Below are 22636 nucleotides of genomic sequence, written 5' to 3'. Positions count from 1 at the left end.
CCGAGCATTTTATCAATTTTATTCAACTCGTTTAATAAATTCAATGTGGAAAGTCACAAATGTAATATTCTTTTTATCACATGTAAGCTTTTCAAGTCGAAAAATAAAAAATTAAACTTTCTTTAACTATTATAAACAAGTCAATTTGACCAATGTCTCCGATACTTTAGACGACGTCGACATCAAAGCTTTATTACTCAAGTGTATTATCAAATTTATGTAATGGCTTTACTACACTCCCGTGACGTCAGACATGTGATAAAAACATTAAAGGATTAATATAGCATGTGAAGTTGTGCATTTGGTGTTCTCTTTGGGATTCCACTCAGCTAGTTTAGAGTTATGTTCCTTTTTGTTAGTGAAAACTACACATAAAGTGCTGAAGTTTGTGTTGTATATTTCACATAGAGTAGCGAAACCATGTTCAGTGACAGGAGTGGGGGCACGTGTGTCCTATTGACACACATCTAATTTCTTTTCTCATTATCTATTTGCAATCAGCCTGTGGCTGGCCTTCACAGTAGAGTGGTTACAGGTGCCTTTACTTGCCAGGCTTTCACTGCTTACTGCTGTTAGGGTATAATTCTTTCTTTGCGAGTGATTGGCTTGCTTAAGATTGTTGGTTCTGCCCAGGTGTCTGCCAGTGCCTAAAATAAAGTCAGAAAGACCATTTTGGCTCTTCACCCAAAGTAATTAAAACCCTTTCTACACCCATCAAGTGAAATCTGATAAATTCTGGAATGAATGGTAAACACCCATAATAGCACTTAAGTTATGTTATTGACCAAATCCTTTACAAACAAATGAAGACTGTCATCTCTGCAAGTAGCAGCAAGCATTCTTTATTTCACAACTTTCATTTAAGAAATTTCCTCCCAACAGCCTTATCTAAATGTAGAATATATTCTCATCATTTTAGAGTTGGAGAAAGAATCTTTAAAAGATGATATACACAAGCCAGCTGAAAGCTGGACACAGGCAAAAAAGACAGAGAAAATCAAGGAAAAATTAGAGAGGTCAAAACAGAGAAGAGAAATAAGCAACAAATTAGGGTAGGTAATTTATTTTTGTGCAATTAAAATGGATTACCAGTAGTTTAAACTCTGTATATTGCAGAACTGTTGTATCAGTAAATTGATGATATGGGTATTGACATAAGAATTTCTTTTCTTTCATTTTCATAGTAGAATTTAGCATATGCTGTAAGTCTGAGTAGAAATATTGAAACAAATAACCAGTTAGTTCAGGTCTTCAAAGCAAGAATGCTAATAGTATGCTCTCTATGGCTGAGTGGATATAGTTGTTTTCACAGATTCCTAATCCTCTTGTAGGTTCATACTTTTATTTAGTGCCTTTAATTCCTACCTGTAAGGAAGCCGTCCAGTGTGCTTTTGGATGTTCTGCTTAGGTGCCAGTCAGCATTAAATGATAAGAGGGGGACTTAATGTTCTGACACATTACAGCTTGAAAGTTGTTATAAATATGACCTAAAAGTGTGTCGATATGAGGTAAAACCTTAAAGATGAGAATGACTATCTACATTTATGTTACAGTAACAGCTGGTTTGTTAATGACAAACTTTCGTTATCTGCTGGACCAAGTTGGATGTTGGGTGTATAGTCTCCTATATGTCTTAGTATCCTCACCAATAAATTTGGTGCCACTCCTCCTCCATGTCTGTCTCTTGAAGGAAAGTTTTCACTTATCGTGGAGAACAGCGTAGTAGTTGTAACCAAGAACTTGACGAGCTGATTGCCTGCAGTCAAGTAAAAGTACGGTCAGAAAAAAGAATTTAATCTCAAGATTGTACAGAAATACTGACATCATGTCTCATCAAGCAGAATACATGTTTTACAGCATTTATGTACATTTGTTTTACAGTAAGATAAAAACATTAGGAGAGAGTGACTCAGACGAGGATGCTGCCACATGGGTGAGGAAAAACAGGATGAAACAGAGAGAAAAAGACAGGGCAGAGAAAACAGTTTGTAGCTTTATGAAATCTCTAAACAGTTTATAAATGATACGGTTTTCGTATTTTGTTGTGACTGTAAATAAAGGAACAGATTAGAAGTTGCCAAGTTATTTCCCCTTTACAAGCTTACACAGTTATAAAGAAGAAGTCTGATACTGTATCTTTGCATGAGTAGTCAGATTAAAAAGGAAATGGACAGGACTGTAACACAATCTCTAATAGGTTACATGTTTGATCCACAGGCTCGTATTCTCACTGTTTTTGTAAAGATTAAAATACATAAGTTTTTTGACATCTACTAGTGGTTTACATTAAGAGCGTGACATACTTTCAAGGAAGAATTTAAAGTATACTAAAATCCAGAAGTTTTAGTGTTTTGACAGGTGTATTTACATGTCTATAAAATTTGGCTGCTGTGCCAGCAGAAAAAGAACAATGTAATTTAATGGAACTTAACAATTTATTTCAGGCACGTATGTTGGAAGAAATGGATGAAGAATTTGGTATTGGTAATCTGGTAGAGGAAGAATTTAAAAAGGATACAACCAAAGTATGTATTGTATCATATAACAGATCAGTTAATGGTAAGGGAAATTTTTTCAGTAGTTTGCTGTGGAAGAACCAGGTTTAAGGTGTAGAATGCTGTCATCCAGTTGACTTGCAGAAGATTGGTGGTTCTACTCAAATACCTAGTTGTGGTTGAAATACTACATGGAAGGGCACGTTTAGGGTTTCCCTTCGCCAGTAAAACTGAAAAGTAGATGACATGTATGACCTGCACTGTTATATTGTTACTTTATTTGTTAAAACTCGTCAAGAAAGCAAACCATGTTTCAGACATAATCTCGCATTAATGTCTATATTGTGAATGTCTTTTGCGTGCATCTTGATTCATTGAAATGATTTAAATGCATTGATAGTTTCAGAAAGTTTTACAGGTGTCCAAAAGTAGTGTTGAGAAGTGCAAGGTTTCTCATCGCCAGTAATCATTTAACAAATAAATCTCTTTGTCTAAAATTTATAATTTATTTTAATGTATAAGATAAGTATGGATTCATATAGATGTTAACCTTTACTTTGCTACATTTCTAAAATGAGCTGGTCCATCGTTCAATTTGGGCAATACGATTTATTATTCAAAGGGGTGTTCACTGAAAATTTACTGACTGAATAGCGAACTGTGCAGACCATGATCAGCCTGCGTGTATAGGCGAAAGGTTAAAGTAGAAGGCAGAATGAAAGAATCAAATGGTAATCTGTGTTCATTTGAAGGAGTTCTATGGTGTACTTGGGTGAGTTGTGATTTCATTTTGATAATTATTTGTTTTAGAATTACTCGTCCAGAGATTTAAAAGGGTTGAAAGTTCAGCATGATGTGGGCAGTTTCAAAGAAGGCCAGACTGTGATATTAACATTACAAGATAGAGGTATGTCGTAAGTCAAGTTTTAAGAAAGTTCTGCATATTTGATAAACTGGAAGTATTTGCATAACGCCATTTATCTGGTTAATGTGGAATAAAGCCTAGACTCTTTTCAAAAGATAAAAAGATGATATTAAAAAGTTCGACATGTTAAGTGATTCCAAATTATGTCTGTAAATCAGATTTAAAGATGCAGATATCTGTAATTAGGGACAGAAAACAAGGGTATGGACTTCTGCATTTGATTTTACCTTATTATAGATCAGCTTTCAGACTGGGAGAAATTTCATTAAAATCTTCATTGTAGAAACATTTCTGTTTGCAAAAATATTTTCTTTGTTCATGACACAGGGGGAGGTTCTGTAAATTAAAGGTATATAATTTGTGGAACATTACCAAGTTTGCTGTTTGTTAGAGATATTTTCTGATTCCATTTTCAGGTCAGTATCAGAACCTGCAGTGAATCATCAATGCAGGAGAACTGACTAATATAATATAACCTACCTATAAATATTCTTGTTGTAACAACTGTAGGTGTTTTGGATGATGAGGAGGAAGCAGAAACGTTGGTGAATGTTAACATGGTAGATGAGGAGAAAGCTAACAAGTTTGTAGAACTGATGAAGAAGAAACCAGACTATAATCCATATGATGAGGCTGAGGAAGATGAATACGGCGTGGTAAGTCTGACATCAGTCATTAGGACCTCTAGCCATCTAGCTAACTTATAAGAGACAACATAGGAAGCCATCCAGCTTACTTATGAAAGGGTTGCGATTCTATTCAGGTGCCTGTCCCAACCCAAAATAAGGCATCTGTATTTCAAGTTTGTCGACTCTCCCACAGGACTAAATGTCTGCCCCATTCCCTATGCCAATTAGGCTCCATTTTTTCCAATATGAAACAAAAAATGTCCAGTCCAAAGGAAAAATTCCCTATTAAGGTAGTTCTGCACATTTGATAAATCAGAAGTGATGGCGTATCGTCTTTCATCCGGAAATGTAGAATAAAGCCTGGATTAGACGTACAGAAATGAAAATCATTTTATTAAATAATGGCGACCTGTGAGTAGATTTATTATGATAGCAACGTTACTATCTTTCTAAAGTTAAAATATGGTATTAAAACATGTGACATGTTTAATGATTCAAAATAATGTCTTAAAACAAGCTTGAAATGTGCGGGTCACTTTAATCATGGGCAGATATCTCAAAAACAAGCACACGGACCTTTACATTTTATTTCACTGTATTATAGGCCATATGTTTATTTGCGACTGTGAGAAGTTTCATTAAAATCTACATTGTAGAAAAAATTCTATTCGTGAAAATGTTATGAAAATTGTGATTTTCCATTATGAAAACTTGCGCGAGTTCCTAACTTTTCAAATCAATCTAGCAAAAAATCCCAGCACACGACCCTATCTTTTTTATTTGCTGAATTTTCTTAGTGTATTCTGAGGTTTAGAAAAATCAGGGATTAGTCAAATCCTACATTGTAGAAAAAAATTTGATCCAAACGTGCATAACTACCTTAAATGAAGGTTAGGTTATCCAAAGACAATTTTTGCATATTAAGTTTTGTTTGCAAATGAAATCACACAAATTTTTCGAAAATCCAACCTATTACTATTTATAGTAACATAGATGTCTGCACCTCAGCAAAAATCGTATATAATATTATGATCCTACCAGAATATTGTATGTTTTATAAGTAAAACCTTTCAAACACATAGAAACATAAACATTTATTGAATAAAGTTACAAAAACAATGTTGACAGTAAGTTCTTACACCATTGAAATCAAATGTCTTATATTTTTGTGACCCATTATTTTTGCCTGAACACACACACTGTTTTTTTTTGGTCAATTTAGTAATTATGGTCAAAACTTAGTGTAAACAATACATGAAACATGACAAATGAACGGTTACTAGATTTCTGCAAGATCTGTCAAGAATCAGCAACTTGGAAAAAGAATCCTGAAAAATAAATTCGCTAAACTTCACAAGGGGATATTGAAATTTGTACTTCATTTGTATGTCTACTAGTAAAGCTTGAAAATACAGTTTTAAACTAACATAATTACATGAAAACCTTCAAAGTCGCCATATGACCTATTATTGTGTCAGCATGCATATGTGTATGGAAATAGTTTGATCTGGTCAGATAATTATGGCTGTTTTGCAGTTTATGTACTGATGAAAATTAAACTGAAGATGAACGTCTCTGACATGTATATATATCTTTATTCTCTATTCCAGTTTAAACCCAAAGAGGTTTTATCAAAATATGATGAAGAGATTGGAGGAGAAAGGAAGAAAGATTTCCAGCTCGGAGCGAGAGGTACATACAGTTCAGAACAGGACAAACAGATGGAGAGAATCAAGGCAGAACTCAGGGCACAGTCTGTATGTATAGCAATACTGGTACCGTATTTTGGTGTGTATAGGTCGCGGTAATGTATAGTCCGCATCTAATTTTTGCTCTGGAAATGGTCGGAAAATTTAACTTCTAGTGTATTAGTCGCAGTTAAATCTCGGATTTTTTCCCCAGCAATATTCAATATTTACTGGCGAAAAAGTAATGGCGGCGGCCATATTGATGCCGCGGACTGAATTATTATCAGAACCTGATTGGTGGAAATCGGACAGTGTTATTTTCGTTCCCAACCGTTTCGTACCAACTGTAGTATCGGTAACAGACTACATCAAAGAAAAGGGGCTTTTTGACACTAATTGGCAGCAGACAGTTTGCGTTTACATTCTGTTATCATGCAAGTTTAAGTGTGAATTGTTTGCACTGCAATTATAGCACCTTTCCGTGTCATGTAATTAGCTGCGTTCTTTTGATTCTGAGTAAAAAGATTAACAAAATATCTCTTTTTGGATTTTTTTCTTTTATTGAAAAATCAAAAGTAAAAAATTATCTTTCAGGTTTTTTAATACACTAAGAATTAGTAGAAACAATGTTTGGAATGGAGGACGGATCTGTCCGGATTTTATCCAACCCGGAGTACATGTCAATGGCGTCCAGTAAAACGAAAGTAGAAACAAACGTAATTCAGACTGCAAAAACATCTTTGAATTAAAGTCATTCGTAATTTTAATAGTCTGTATCGGTTATTTACGATATATTTTATTGAAAGTAACCGCTATTGGTTGAAAAGCCGCCGATATTGATATTTTTTTTATCCATTTTGTTCGTTCGTAACAGATGCACGTAATTTTGCGAGAGCTACGGTCAGAAAATTGGCCCGAAAAAAAAAACTGCTGGCAATGTTCTGTCGTATAGGTCGCAGGAACTTTTTCAGGCAGCAAAATGGGTAGAAAAAGTGCGACCTATACGCACCAAAATACGGTATTTAAATATAGCAAATACCTTATGTATACTTTTATTGCTTGTTCTTAGATGAACCTGCTTTATTGTACCAACAATAGTTAATATGGAAATATCTATGACAAGGTAATGGTTAAGGTAACAGGAAAAGGTCAGTTTAAATGCTTATATGTGCTAAAGCACATGATGTATTTATGTGTCACTTGAAACTAAGGTTCAGGGTGAGCTGTTAGTAAAAGCAGATGGTCCAAATTCTGTAGTCCACCGTCCTTCATACACAATGTTACGTAAACATCTGTGAAACTACAGATCAGAATTACACTAAACTTAGTCTATAGCATCCTGGTAAGGTCCTAATTCAAATTTGTTGAAGTAGTTCTGTTGAACCATTTTTAGGGGCCGCTAGATACAAAAATAGAAACAAACTGTTTGAAGATTTTTGTCGAGCCCACTTGCGGAAGGGAAGATATAGTTGTCCAAATGTGCTTGCGTCCATCCGTCCGTCCGTATTTGTTTGTCTGGAAATAACTTTGACATGCACGGAGCAATCTTGTTTATATCCGGCATGAATGTTAACCTCAGTAAGATGGAGTTTCATGTGCAAACCTTAGGTTCCTATCTCAAAGGTCAGGGTCACAGTTGGAGGTCAAAGGTCATGTCATATCTTGTCTGGCCCATAACTTTGACATGCATTGAGGAATCTTGTTGTACCCCCCAACAACAAAGTTGTAAGGGGGGCTATACTGGTTTCAGGTTGTCTGTCTGTCTGTCCATAGACACAATCTTGTGCGCACCATCTCTCCTCATCCCCTTGACACAATTTAATGAAACTTCACACAAGTGATCAGTAACAACAGTAGTTGTGCATGGGGCATGTTAGGTTCTTTCAGAAAAAAAAAAATTGCAGAGTTACGGGCCTTTGTTTTTTGTTACTATACTATATACATAGACACAATCTTGTGCGCACCATCTCTCCTCATCCCCTTGACACAATTTAATGAAACTTCACATAAGTGATCAGTACCAACCCTGGTTGTGCATGGTGCATGTTAGGTTCTTTCAGATAAATATTCTGCATAGTTATGGGACTTTGTATGTATACAGTATAGTATCAAAAAACAGTCTATATACATACAGTCCACATAATTATGCAATCTTGTGTGCATCAAATTGCAATGTACTGTCAGTGCATGCGGGGGGTGGGGGGGGGGGTACATTCATCACCTTTAGTGATAGCTCTAGTTTACATTTGTCATGAATGTTAACGGCAGTCAGACAGAGTGTCATGCGCAAACCCGAGGTTCCTATCTCAAAAGTCAAGGTAACAGTTGGAGGTCAAAGGTCTTGTCAGATATTGTCCGGCCCATAACTTTGACACGCATTGAGGAATCTTGTTTATATTCGGTATGAATGTTAACCTCTATTAGATGGAGTGTCTTGCGCAAATCCCAGGTTCCTATCTCAAAGGTCAAGGTCATAGTTGGAGGTCAAAGGTCATGTCAGATCTTGTCTGGCCCATAACTTTGACATGCATTGAGGAATCTTGTTTCTATTTTGCATGAATGTTTAACTCGATGTGACGGACTATCTCAAAGGTCAGGGTCACAGTTAGGGTTCAAAGCGTGGGCTTGACATGTTGCCCATGGGCATCTAGTTATCAGACTTGGTCTGTAGCATTCTCTTTCAATTTTTAGCTGGACTTTTCGAAGAAAATGTAGAGCTATTGCACTCGTCCCGGCGTCTGCGTCTGCGTTGGTTAAAGTTTTTGATAATGTCAAATATCTCTGTTACTATCAAAGCTAGTGACTTGAAACTTAAAATAGATATTTGCTATCAAAGTCTACACCAGGAGAAACAATCCCCATAACTCTGGTTTGAATTTTGACAGAATTATGCCCCTTTTTAACCTAGAATTTTTGGTTAAAGTTTTTGATAAAGTCAAATATCTCTGTTACTGTCAAAGCTATTGACTTGAAACTAAAATACTATTTACCATCAAAATCTACACCAGAAAGAAACAATCCCATAACTCTGATTGAATTTTGACAGAATTATGCCCCTTTTTAACTTAGAATTTTTTGTTAAAATTTTGATAAAGTCAAATATCTCTGTTACTATCAAAGCTTTTGACTTGAAACTTAAAATACTTATTTACCATCAAAGTTTACACCAGGAGAAACAATCCCCATAGCTCTGATTTGAATTTTGACAAAATTTTGCCCCTTTTTAACTTAGAATATTTTGTTAAAATTTTTGATAAAGTCAAATATCTCTGTTACTATTAAAGCTTTTGACTTGAAACTCAAAACAGTTATTTACTATCAATGTCTACACCAGGAGACACAATTCCCATAACTCTGATTTGAATTTTGACAGAATTATGTCCCTTTTTAACTTGGAATTTTTTTTACTGGAAAAGCTCTAATTCAGAGTCAAACACTGGGAAAAGTTGAGCGCGCTGTCTTACGGACAGCTCTTGTTTGAAATGGGAGCACTTGGCTCCTTTAGGAACCGGTAGAGCGAAAAATAGAGATGCCTTTAAACAACTTTCTTTCCATGAACATCTCAATGGATCTTCATCAACCTTAGTCTGTAGCATCGCCATAAGTTCCTCTCCAAATTATTTTCAAATGTTGGCCTAACGCCCCTTTTTATGGGCCGCAAAAGTTAAGAATAAAAAAAAACATTTGATAATCTTTTTCTCATGAACCGCTTCATAGATCTTCATCAAACTTAGTCTGTAGCATTTATATAAGGTCTTCTCCCAACATTTGTTCAAACTGGGGCACTCTGCCCCTTCAAGCTGCCCCTTATGCTTAAAATAGAAATACCTTTACATGTATTCTTCTCATGAACTGCTTGATGGATCTTCATGAAACTTGGTCTGTAGCATCATTTTAAGGTCCTCACCCAAATTTCTTCCATTGGGGACACTTTGCCCCTTTTTGAAGCCAATAGTTTATACTAAATACAGTTGTTACTGTTCATGATTCAGTGGGTCGTACATTCATTCAAGGTCAAACAGCCAAGGTCAGGTGAATGACTTGCCACAATGGCCCTCTTGTTTTCAGTGTTCTAGTTTTGAAAATGTGAAAAATTTGCACATTTTTCATAAGGAATGTACCATGGAATTCTTCTATGGCTGACCGCGTTAGAAAGTTTTATTGTGCTGGAATTTAGGAGGATATTTTGGGTACCATTTAGCCTCTACGTTAGAAATCTCTACCATTTTATATAAAGCATTATGTGATGCAGCTTATAATTAGCAACTTTATTATATTTCAGCAAACATTATCTTCACAGTTGACAGTAGCATCAGAGTATATGACAGCAGAGGAAGCAGTAAGTAGATGGTTTAATGATTTCCTCTACCTGTTGTAAGCTTGTCCTATTTTTACAAAATTTACAAAATATATGTTGGAATATAGATAGTTGTGATAGGCTTTTTAGTTTAACAGATACACTGTTGGGGCATGTGTCAGTTTATAGTAATTAATCTAAGGCCTTCTATTTAGTTTTGTTTCCATCAGTAAACAAAAGTATTAATTAGCAAAAATTTGCAGTAAATAGCAAAAAGTTTTCTTGGTTAAAGCAAGTTATGTCTGTATTTACAGCAAGCCAAGTTTAAGAAAGTGAAGAAAAAGGTGCGTAAAATAAGGAAAAAGAAAATGTTAAAGGCAGACGATCTTCTTCCATTGCCAGATGAAAGTACAGTCCAGGATTATGGATCAAGGTAAAATCTATTGTTTGAAATTCATTTTTTGCATGTGATTGTTTGGCTATATTTAGCTCACCTGTCACAAAGTGACAAGGTGAGCTTTTGTGATCGCGCGGTGTCCGTCGTGCGTCCGTCCGTGCGTGCGTCCGTAAACTTTTGCTTGTGACCACTCTAGAGGTCACATTTTTCATGGGATCTTTATGAAAGTTGGTCAGAATGTTCATCTTGATGATATCTAGGTCAAGTTCGAAACTGGGTCACGTGCCATCAAAACTAGGTCAGTAGGTCTAAAAATAGAAAAACCTTGTGACCTCTCTAGAGGCCATATATTTCACAAGATCTTCATGAAAATTGGTTAGAATGTTCACCTTGATGATATCTAGGTCAAGTTCGAAACTGGGTCACGTGGGGTCAAAAACTAGGTCAGTAGGTCTAAAAATAGAAAAACCTTGTGACCTCTCTAGAGGCCATATTTTTCATGAGATCTTCATGAATATTGGTCAGAATGTTCACCTTGATGATATCTAGGTCAAGTTCGAAACTGGGTCACGTAGGGTCAAAAACTAGGTCATAAGGTCTAAAAATAGAAAAACCTTGTGACCTCTCTAGAGGCCATATTTCTCAATGCATCTTTGTGAAAATTGGTCAGAATGTTCATCTTGATGATATCTAGGTCAAGTTCGAAACTGGGTCACGTGGGGTTAAAAACTAGGTCAGTAGATCTAAAAATAGAAAAAACCTTGTGACCTCTCTAGAGGCCATATTTTTCATGAGATCTTCATGAATATTGGTCAGAATGTTCACCTTGATGATATCTAGGTCAAGTTCGAAACTGGGTCATGTGGGGTCAAAAACTAGGTCAGTAGATCTAAAAATAGAAAAACCTTGTTACCTCTCTAGTGGCCATATTTCTCAATGGATCTTCATGAAAATTGGTCAGAATGTTTACCTTGAAGATATCTAGGTCAAGTTCGAAACTGGGTCACGTGGGGTTAAAAACTAGGTCAGTAGATGTAAAAATAGAAAAACCTTGTGACCTCTCTAGAGGCCATATTTTTCATGAGATCTTCATGAATATTGGTCAGAATGTTCACCTTGATGATATCTAGGTCAAGTTCGAAACTGGGCCACGTAGGGTCAAAAACTAGGTCATAAGGTCTAAAAATAGAAAAACCTTGTGACCTCTCTAGAGGCCATATTTCTCAATGCATCTTCATGAAAATTGGTCAGAATGTTCATCTTGATGATATCTAGGTCAAGTTCGAAACTGGGTCACGTGGGGTTAAAAACTAGGTCAGTAGATCTAAAAATAGAAAAACCTTGTGACCTCTCTAGAGGCCATATTTCTCAATGGATCTTCATGAAAATTAGTCAGAATATTCACCTTGATGATATCTAGGTCAGGTTCGAAACTGGGTCATGTGCGGTCAAAAACTAGGTCAGTAGGTCTAAAAATAGGAAAACCTTGTGACCTCTCTAGAGGCGATATTTTTCAATGGATCTTCATGAAAATTGGTCAGAATGTTTACCTTGAAGATATCTAGGTCAAGTTCGAAACTGGGTCACGTGGGTTAAAACTAGGTCAGTAGATCTAAAAAATAGAAAAACCTTGTGACCTCTCTAGAGGCCATATTTTCATGAGATCTTCATGAATATTGGTCAGAATGTTCATCTTGATGATATCTAGGTCAAGTTCGAAACTGGGTCACGTGGGGTCAAAAACTAAAGGGCAGTAGGTCTAAAAATAGAAAAAACCTTGTGACCTCTCTAGAGGCCATATTTCTCAATGGATCTTCATGAAAATTGGTGAGAATGTTCAGCTTGATGATATCTAGGTCAGGTTCGTAATTGGGTCATGTGCGGTCAAAAACTAGGTCAGTAGGTCGAAAAATAGAAAAACCTTGTGACCTCTCTAGAGGCCATATTTTTCACGAGATCTTCATGAAAATTGGTGAGAATGTTCACCTTGATGATATCTAGGTCAAGTTTAAAAGTGGGTCACGTGCCTTCAAAAACTAGGTCATTAGGTTGAATAATAGAAAAACCTTGTGACCTCTCTAGAGGCCATATTTTTCAATGGATCTTCATGAAAATTGGTCAGAATTTTTTATCTTGATGATATCTAGGTCACATGTGCTCAAAAACTAGGTCACTATGTCAAATAATAGAAATAACGATGTCATACTCAGTTGAACACTGGGTCATGTGGAGATAGGTGAGCGATTCAGGACCATCATGGTCCTCTTGTTATTTCTTCCATTTAATTGCTTTGCTATATGCAGTTCTTCCATGTGATTGCTTTGCTACATTCATTTCTTCCACGTCACTTCTTTGCTATATTCATTTCTTTCATGTGATTCAGTGTTTTCCATTGACTTTTGAAAATGAGGGTCATTGTGACCCCCAGTGTTTCACATCTGGGGGTCATTTCCAAATTTTAGGGGTCATGCAGATATACTTTTAGTATGTTGAATAAAACTTATACTAGTGATTATACAGATTGAAGTGTTTCCTCATATTTGTCACTGAATAAAATGATAAAAACAGCTGATATGTGCTGAAATAGGTTTTAGTACTTTTACCAGGCAGTGTTATAGTAGAAACAGGTGATATGAACCTCTGGGTCTAACTGTACTTGCTGCTGACGACGTCAGAAACATCGTCAGCTTGCTTTGCTTTTGAGCCATTTTAGTTTTTATTAGTAAACAGCAGACTGGTACAAGTAGCGAGCAGCGATAACAACTGTTACAAAGTGTTAATCAGTCAAAGTATCAGACTGGGTATTAAATTTGTGAAATGTGAAACGACAAAAATATAGTAAATTGGTGACGCAGTCTGAATATAATTATGAAACTGAAAGTACATTTTCATAAAATCGCTCTTTGTAAACGAAATTGGCCCGATTTATTAGCTCACCTGTCACAAAGTGACAAGGTGAGCTTTTGTGATCGCGCAGCGTCCGTTGTCCGTGCGTGCGTGCGTCAGTCCATAAACTTTTGCTTGTGACCACTCTAGAGGTCACATTTTCCATGGGATCTTTATGAAAGTTGGTCAGAATGTTCATCTTGATGATATCTAGGTCAAGTTCGAAACTGGGCCACGTGCCATCAAAAACTAGGTCAGTAGGTCTAAAAATAGAAAAACCTTGTGACCTCTCTAGAGGCCATATATTTCACAAAATCTTCATGAAAATTGGTCAGAATGTTCACCTTGATGGTATCTAGATCAAGTTCGAAACTGGGTCACGTGCCTTCAAAAAACTAGGTCAGAAGGTCTAAAAATAGAAAAACCTTGTGACCTCTCTAGAGGCCATATATTTCACAAGATCTTCATGAAAATTGGTCAGAACGTTCACCTTGATGATATCTAGGTCAAGTTCGAAACCGGGTCACGTGCCATCAAAAACTAGGTCAGTAGGTTAAATAATAGAAAAACCTTGTGACCTCTCTAAAGGTCATATTTTTCATGGGATCTGTATGAAAGTTGGTCTGAATGTTCATCTTGATGATATCTAGGTCAAGTTCGAAACTGGGTCACGTGCGGTCAAAAACTAGGTCAGTAGGTCTAAAAATAGAAAAACCTTGTGACTTCTCTAGAGGCCATATATTTCATGAGATCTTCATGAAAATTGGTCAGAATGTTCACCTTGATAATATCTAGGTCAAGTTCGAAAGTGGGTCATGTGCCTTCAAAAACTAGGTCAGTAGATCAAATAATAGAAAAACCTTGTGACCTCTCTAGAGGCCATATTTTTCATGGGATCTGTATGAAGAATGGTCTGAATGTTCGTCTTGATGATATCTAGGTCAAGTTTGAAAGTGGATCACGTGCCATCAAAAACTAGGTCAGTAGGTCAAATAATGGAAAAACCTTGTGACCTCTCTAAAGGCCATATTTTTCATGGGATCTCTATGAAAATTGGTCTGAATGTTCATCTTGATGATATCTAGATCAAGTTCGAAACAGGGTCATGTGCGGTCAAAAACTAGGTCAGTAGGTCTAAAAATAGAAAAACCTTGTGACCTCTCTAGAGGCCATACTTGTGAATGGATCTCCATAAAAATTGGTCAGAATGTTCACCTTGATGATATCTAGGTCAAGTTTGAAACTGGGTCACGTGCCTTAAAAAACTAGGTCAGTAGGTCAAATAATAAAAAAACCTTGTGACCTCTCTAGAGGCCATACTTTCATGGGATCTGTATGAAAGTTGGTCTGAATGTTCATCTTGATGATATCTAGGTCATATTTGAAACTGGGTCAACTGCGGTCAAAAACTAGGTCAGTAGTTCTAAAATTATTAAAATCTTTTGACCTGTCTAGAGACCATATTTTTCAATGGATCTTCATGGAAATTGATCTGAATGTTCACCTTGATGATACCTAGGTCAGTTTCGAAACTGGGTCATGTGCGGTCAAAAACTAGGCCAGTAGGTATAAAAATAGAAAAACCTTGTGACCTCTCCATATTTTTCATGAGATCTTAATGAAAATTAGTGAGAATGTTCACCTTGATGATATCTAGGTAAAGTTCAAAACAGGGTCACATACCTTCGAAAACTAGGTCAATAGGTCAAATAATAGAAAAACCTTGTGACCTCTCTAGAGACCATATTTTTCAATGGATCTTCATGAAAATTGGTCAGAATTTTTATCTTGATAATATCTAGGTCAAGTTCAAAACTGGGTCAAATGAGCTCAAAAACTAGGTCACTATGTCAAATAATAGAAAAAACTATATCATACTCAAAACTGGGTCATGTTGGAAGAGGTGAGCGATTCAGGACCATCATGGTCCTCTTGTTTTATTATTTATTTTTACGGGTCATTTCTCAGAAAAGTGCGACTATGACGCAGGATTTGTATGTCAGGGAAAACCCTGGTGATAGCTTTGCTATATTCATTTCTCACATGTGATTGCTTTGCTACATTCATTTCTTCCACGTCACTTCTTTGCTATATTCATTTCTTCCATGTGATTGCTTTGCTATATTCATTTCTTCCATGTGATTGCTTTGCTATATTCATTTCTTACATGTCACTTCTTTGCTATATTCATTTCTTACATGTCACTTCTTTGCTATATTCATTTCTTTCGTGTCACTTCTTTGTTATATTCATTTCTTCCATGTGATTGCTTTGCTATACTCAGTTCTTACATGTGATTGCTTGCTATTGCTGTATTCAGTTCTTCCATGTGATTGCTTTGCTATACTCAGTTCTTACATGTGATTGCTTGCTATTGCTGTATTCAGTTCTTCCATGTGATTGCTTTACTATATTCAGTTCTTTCATCATATTGCATGGACATATTCAGTTCTTTCATGTTAATTGCTTTGCTATATTCATTTCGTCCATGTGATTGCTTTGCTATATTCATTTCGTCCATGTGATTGCTTTGCTATATTCATTTCTTCCATGTGATTGCTTTGCTATATTCATTTCTTCCATGTGCTTGCATGGAAATACTCATTTCTTTCATGTGATTGCTTTGCAATATATATTCATTTCTTCCATGTGATTACTTTGCTATATTCAGTTTTTCCATGTGATTGCTTTGCTATATTCATTTCTTCCATGTGATTGTGTGGAAATATTCAGGGTTTTTTTTTCATGTGATTTCTTGGCTACCGGAATTTTCGGTTCTTATAAGCGATTGGTTGGCTATTTTCATGTCTTACATATGACATCTGGGCCAATTTCAGTTCTTATATGTGATCTCTTGGATATATCTAGCACTTAAATGTAATAAGATTGCTTGGATATATTTAGTTCTTGTATCTGATTGCTTTTTAGAGAATAATGGAAACTTTTTTTCAAAAGCCTTTGGCAGAATTAGATGGTGACTTCACAGAAGTGGCCACATGATGACTTTAATAATTGTAATACTGTTTAATGTATTTCTTGCTTCATGATATTGTTACAGTCTGCTTCAAAATGGGCAAAGGTCATGCATTCTTTGATAAAGTGAATTTAACTTCAGCCCCAAAAGGGGTGTACACAAATGCTTAAACAATAGCCATTGACCCTTTTTAAATTAGCCCTTCCTCCCAAAAGGGAAATTTACCCCCGGGGGTACTACAGGAAGGGCTCCCCAAATCGCCCGTCTGTCCTTTTTCCCTTCCGCAAATCTGGACCCTTTGCAGTTACTCAAAAAGTTTTCAAGCTAGGTTCAAAATTTTGGTATGGAAAAGGGGCATATTAGTTATGACAAACATAACTTATATTTTGGGTCAAGGTAAACTTTTGAAGGCCATTTAAAATTGTTTCTGGGCCATAACTTGTTTGCATTTGATTTTTTAAAACCCCTTAAATGCTACACACGAACTTCCCCAAAAAAATGAGAAATAGTAAAAGAAACATAACTAAATTTTGGGGTTTAAAAGGGTCAAGGTAAACTTTTTTAAAGGTCAAGTAAAAATTTTTTTCCATTTCCAAAATTTAAAATGCATTAAAGGGAAATTTCCTTACCTTATAGTTCTTTTCCCTTTAAGTTTCAAAAATGCTTTTAAGCATTTTTACCCTCACTTTGTCAAGAAGTGACAAGGTGAGCTTTTGTGATCGCACAGCGCCCCATCGCCCCGTCCCGGAAATTTTTCCCTTTGTAAAATCTCTAAGGCAAAATTTTTTTTTCAGGGGAATTTTTATGAAAAGGGGCGAATTTTTTCATCTTTAAAATTTCCTATTTTAAAAGGGTCGAGACTGGGTCACGGGGGCCAAAAGTGGGTCTAAAAATAGAAAAACCTTGTCCCACTCTAAGGCCAAAATTTTCCCCAAAGGGAATTTTCATGAAAATTGGCCCCAAAGTCACCTTAAAATGATATCTAGGTCAAGTTCAAAACTGGGTCATTTGGCGGCCAAAATAACTAAAATCATAGGTCTAAAAATAAAAAACCTTTGTGCCCAAACCCCAAGGCCATAATTTTCAATGGTTTTTCATGAAAGTTGGCCCTGAATGTTCATCTTAAATGATATCTAGGTCAATTTTCGAAACTGGGTCACATGCGGTCAAAAACTAGGTCAGAAACTCTAAAAATAAAAAAAAACCTTGGGGACCTTTTTTAGAGGCCATATATTTCATGAGATCTTCAAAAATTGGTCAGAATGTTCATCTTGATGAAAATTTTGGGTCAATTTCCCGAAAGGGGGTCCTTTGCCTTTCAAAAACTAGGTCAGTGGGTCAAGTAATAAAAAAACCTTGTGACCCCCTCCAGGCCATTTTTTTCCAGGGGATCTGTAAAATTTGGGTCTGAATGTTAAACTTGTTTGTTTCCTAAATCAAGTTCAAAAGGGGGTAAATGCCGTCAAAAACTATTTCAGTAGTCAAATAAAAAAAAAAACCTTTTTGACCCCCCTCTAAAGGCCATATTTTTCATGGGATCTGTAAAAAATTTGGGTCTGAATTTTTCTTTCTTGATGATATCTAGGTCAATTTTCAAAACAGGGTCTCGGGCGTCAAAAACAAAGTCAGTAGGTCTAAAAATAAAAAAAACCTTGTGACCTCTCTAGAGGCCATAATTTTCAAAAGATCTTCAAAAAAATTTTTCAAAACCTTTCACCTTAAAGAATCTGGTAAATTTTGGGAAACGGGGGTCACAGCCATCAAAAACTGGGGTCAGTGGGTCAAAAAAAAGAAAAACCTTGTGAGGGGTCTCAAAAGGCCAAAATTTTTCAGGGGTTTCTTATAAAAAGTGGGCCCTAAAAGTTCATTTTTGATGATATCTAATCAATTCGAAACATACCCAAGTGGGGTTTCAAAAACTATGTCTAGGCCCTAAAAATAGAAAAACCTTGTGACCTCTCTAGACCCATATATTCATGAGATTCATGAAAATTGGTCAAATTTCCCCTTTGGGAAGAAATCTAGGCCCGTTCAAAACGGGGTTTAACGTGGGGGCCCAAAAACTGGGTCAGTAAGCCCAAATAAAAAGAAAAACCTTGGGACCTCTCCCCGGGGCCCTTTTTTTTCAGGGATCGGTTAAAGTTGGTTTTGAATGTTCATTTTTAAAAATAATCTAAAAAAATTTCGAAAGGGGTCACGTCCCTTCAAAAACTAGATCTGTAGGTCAAATAATAGAAAAACCTTGTACCTCCTAAAGGCCATATTTTTAAAGGGGATCTGAATAAAAAATTTGGGTCTAAGTTTCCTTGATGATATCTAGACCCAAAGTTCGAAACATGGTCATGTGCGGTCAAAAACTAGGTAAAGGTCAAAAATTTTTTAAAAAAATCATTTGACCCTCTAAAGGCCATATTTTTCAAGGGAAATTTCATGAAAATTGATCTAAATTTTAAAACCTTTAAAGATATCTAGTCATTTTTCGAAACGGGGCCACGTGGGGTCAAAAACTAGGCCAGAGGTAAAAAAATAGAAAAAGCCTTTGCCCCCTCTAGGGGCCTTTAATTTTTCATGAGATCTTCATAAAAAATTTTTGAGAATGTTCACCTTGATGTTTATCTAAGAAAAATTTTGAAACAGGGTCACGTACCTTCGAAAACAAGGTAAAATAGTAAAATTAAAAAAAAAACCCTTGGACCTCTTTAGAGACCATTTTTTTCCCAAGGGAAACTTCATAAAAATTTTGGCAAAATTTTTTATCTTGATAAATCTAGATCAATTCAAAACTGGGTCACTTTAGCTAAAAAAACTGGGTCACTATGTCAAAAATAAAAAAAAAAAAAAACGACGTCAAAACTCAAAACGGGGTCATGGGGAAGGGGTGACGATTCGGGACCATCATGGCCCCTTTGTTTAAAACACTCAAAACCCAAAGATTTTTGTTGTTTGCATACCTATGCCTATCAGGGTCAAAGTTACCAGGAAACCCAATACTGTAAAAACCCTTTAATATTCGTGGGGGACTAATTTTGGGGGTTGAGTCAATCCCCAAAATTTTAAAACCCCCCAAAAAAACAAAAAAAAACCCCCCAATTCCCCTTTTTAAAGTTAAAAAGTTGTAATCCCACGAATTCATATTTCACCGAAACTGCCTTTTTTCCCAAAAAAACCAAAATTTCTGCCCACGAAATTAAATGATTTTCCCCAGTATAAAGCTTTCTGCTCCATAACTTTTAATTGCTTCGAAGGATTTTTTTATTACTGCATAGAAATGTTCCCCATAATTGACTACGCTTCGCGTACACTCATGGTTGACGGTCAAAGGTCAAGGTCATTTTTGAAGGTCAAGTAAAATTGGGATCTGCTCCGAACTTTTTTGGGGCATTGAAGAATTATCTTTGTATGGCAAAACAAAGTTTCCCCCTGATTTAGACAAGTGTCACGAAAATTTCTATGCTTGAAAGGGCAAGGGCACTATTGAAAATTTTAGTAAAAATTATTTCTGTTTCTTTGCCCTTAATGTTTAAAACAAAATTTTTAAATCCCCCACCCCATGCAACACTGGAGGGGACTGAGGAATGCCCCCTCCCAAACCCTCTGTCTTTTTCCCTCCCCCCACCTGTTTCCCCCTGCAAATCTGGGGTCCGGGAAATTTCCCAAACAGTATCTGTTGCCAACAAACCCCAGGGGACAAAAACTAACCAAAATTTTATACTAGTAGGGCTTCTTATTGCCACTGCAATACTCCCTTTAAAAATGTTTTTAAAATTTCATTACCCCCTTTTTTTTCCCTTTTCCACTAATAACTGAACAATGAATATTCCTATAACTTTTACAGAATGCACATTTTGATTTGGACTATACAATCTTGTTTTTTTTTATAGATCTCAAGGGAAAAGAGAAAAAGGGTAGTGCACCAAACCCGGTCTGGAAAATATCACAACCTGTTTCCCTTTTACTTTGTTTGAAGATGTTAAACCATTTATTCCCAACCCAGACCTACATTAGAGGACCTAAGCGATGATATTACCATGGATTCTGATGAGGAGGATGATGGTAGGTATTTGTGAATATGTTTAAAGATAGCATGAAGGATTTGAAGACAAGCACTGTGAAATAATTTAAGTTTCTGGGAAGTAATTTTCCCTGGGTTTGGGGCCAAAAAAAAACTTTTTCAAAGGTCAAAATGAATTTAAAGGGATACCCTTTTTTGTGAAAATTTTTTTCCCTTTCTATTAAATGATCTTTACCTTTTTTCTTAGTTCAGCTGAGCACATAGTGCTCAAGGGGAGTTTTTTTGATTTCCCCCCGTAACCCCTTTTCCTCTTGGGATTTTTCCCAAAAATTTTTTGATAAAAACTCCAAACTGTTCAATTTTTTACCCTTCTTAATGAAACTTGGCAAAATTTTCTCTCAATAATTTTTTGGGCCCAAAACCTTAAAGTATCACCCTTGGATCAAAAAAATAGGTTCCCCAAGGTCAATTTGCAGGAAAACCTTGGGGAACACTCTAGATGCTACATTTTCTTTTGATTTGGGATAAACAAATTTTAAAGGGTTTCTCTTTGAGATAAAATCCTTTTTTCAGCAATGGCTTTCCTGAGGTCTTTAACTAGGGCCCAAACCTTTTTAAAAATTCAAGGCCACATTTTTTTTTTACCTGGGTCACATAAGGCCTTTGTCAAAATGTTTGTCTCTTTGAAATTTTGGTCAAGATCAGATTGGTGTATCTGAGGTCCAGGTCAAATTATAGAAAACTTGATAACACTCTAGTGGCTACATTTTTATTACCCCCCCCACAAAGTCGGAAGGATATAGTTTTGGCGTTTCTCCGTCCGTCCTTCCATCCGTTTTTTCGGTTTTGTCTTTTTTTCCCTCCCTTCCGTCCTCCATTTCCCGGGGCCATATCCCAGGGAAAAGGGTTGGGGAAAATTATTTAAAACTTCATATTTTCATGTTCACCACTATGATTTTTTTGCGGCCCGTCAAGTTTTAGGGCAGATTGTCCAAGAAACACTAGAGTTATGGGCCCCTTGAAGTTTTTTTAGGGTTTTTCTATATAGGGTACTATAAAAATGGCAAATTTTTGCAACATAACTTTTGATATATTTCACCTTAAAATATGAAACTTAAACAAATTTAGATCACCATAATGTGGTTTTTTTCACACAATTTTGTTTGGATTTATTTTAAATTTTTGAGTTTAAATTCCCTTTAAAATTTTATAAAAATCCCCATATTTGTACATAAAAAACAAAAATTACCATTTTGGTAGGATTTCATTAAAAATTTTTTTCATTCTTTTCCATGAACATTTTATTGGAAAACATGGGGAATTTTTGTACCACACCTCGTCCCCCCTTTCCTTGTCCCAACCCCTCCCCCCCCCCCCCCCAAAAAAAAAAATAAAAAAAATTCCCTTATTTTACATTTTTTTTTAGACAGACTTCATAAACAAGTTCACCACTAGAGGTTTTTGGGGTCCATCGATTTCAACAGATTGGGCCCCAAATAAAACCAGAGTTATGGCCTGAAATTTCTAGTGTTAACTATAAATAGGTACTATAGATCTATAGATAAAACCCGCCCGCTTACTCAGTAGGGTTTAAAGCGTTGGTCCCACGGATCTCCCGGGTCGCGAGTTTGATCCTCGGCCCGGGGGGAAGTTCTCCCCTGACTAATTTTATAAACGACATTTTTGGGGCGAAATTTATTTGTCCCCCCACCTCCCGAAAAATTTATGTGGGGAAATTGGGGAGTTACTTGCGGGGAAAAATGGGGGGTACGGGGACAAACCCAGGAACACTGGGTTTGGTTAACGCCCCCCGTTCATGACTGAAAAACGTTGAAAAAACGGGGTTAAAAAACCCAAAACAAACAAAACAAACAAAGATCATAGATATGGCAATTTCAGCAATTTATAAAATTTTGATATATTTGACATTGAACTAAAGAAACTTTTTAAAAGAAAATTTGAGCACTAAATGGGTTTTTGCACACAAAAATTTTGTACGGATTTTAGAGTTATTGCCCTTTAATTTCCCAAAAATCCACAATATTTTTTTACATAACAAACTTACCATTTGGCAGAATTTTCATTAAATTTCTTCATTCTTTTCTGTAAACATTTATAATAAACATGTGAAGTTACGCACACCACACCTCGTCACCTATTGCCTTGGTCACACTCCCTCCCCATCCCAACCCCCCTCCCCCCCCCCCCCCCCAAAAAAATTATTTTTTTCATTTATTTTAGATTTTTTTCAAACCTTCCATGATTATTTATCAACATCAAGTTGTACCATTTCCCACCTCACTCCTCCATACAGTCATGCCCACCACTGATCA

General features: G+C 36.1%; 1 protein-coding gene across 1 annotated transcript in view; it reads left to right on the top strand.

The window, feature by feature from the left end:
• The window catches only part of LOC123527537 (U4/U6.U5 tri-snRNP-associated protein 1-like), a 52982-nt gene that overhangs the window by 11141 nt on the left and 19205 nt on the right, over positions 1 to 22636 (top strand). Inside the window, exons 4-12 of the mRNA XM_053527536.1 lie at positions 920 to 1052; positions 1882 to 1984; positions 2445 to 2525; positions 3306 to 3402; positions 3931 to 4076; positions 5660 to 5806; positions 10020 to 10076; positions 10349 to 10467; positions 20286 to 20344. Of these exons, the coding sequence (XP_053383511.1) occupies positions 920 to 1052; positions 1882 to 1984; positions 2445 to 2525; positions 3306 to 3402; positions 3931 to 4076; positions 5660 to 5806; positions 10020 to 10076; positions 10349 to 10467; positions 20286 to 20344 (942 nt within the window). The remainder of the gene's footprint in view (positions 1 to 919; positions 1053 to 1881; positions 1985 to 2444; positions 2526 to 3305; positions 3403 to 3930; positions 4077 to 5659; positions 5807 to 10019; positions 10077 to 10348; positions 10468 to 20285; positions 20345 to 22636) is intronic.

Source organism: Mercenaria mercenaria, chromosome 1 (genome assembly GCF_021730395.1).
Source record: "Mercenaria mercenaria strain notata chromosome 1, MADL_Memer_1, whole genome shotgun sequence".
Lineage (NCBI taxonomy): Eukaryota > Metazoa > Mollusca > Bivalvia > Venerida > Veneridae > Mercenaria > Mercenaria mercenaria.
The sequence above is the reverse complement of the archived record's forward strand: the minus strand, read 5'-3'. Positions and strand labels throughout refer to the sequence as shown.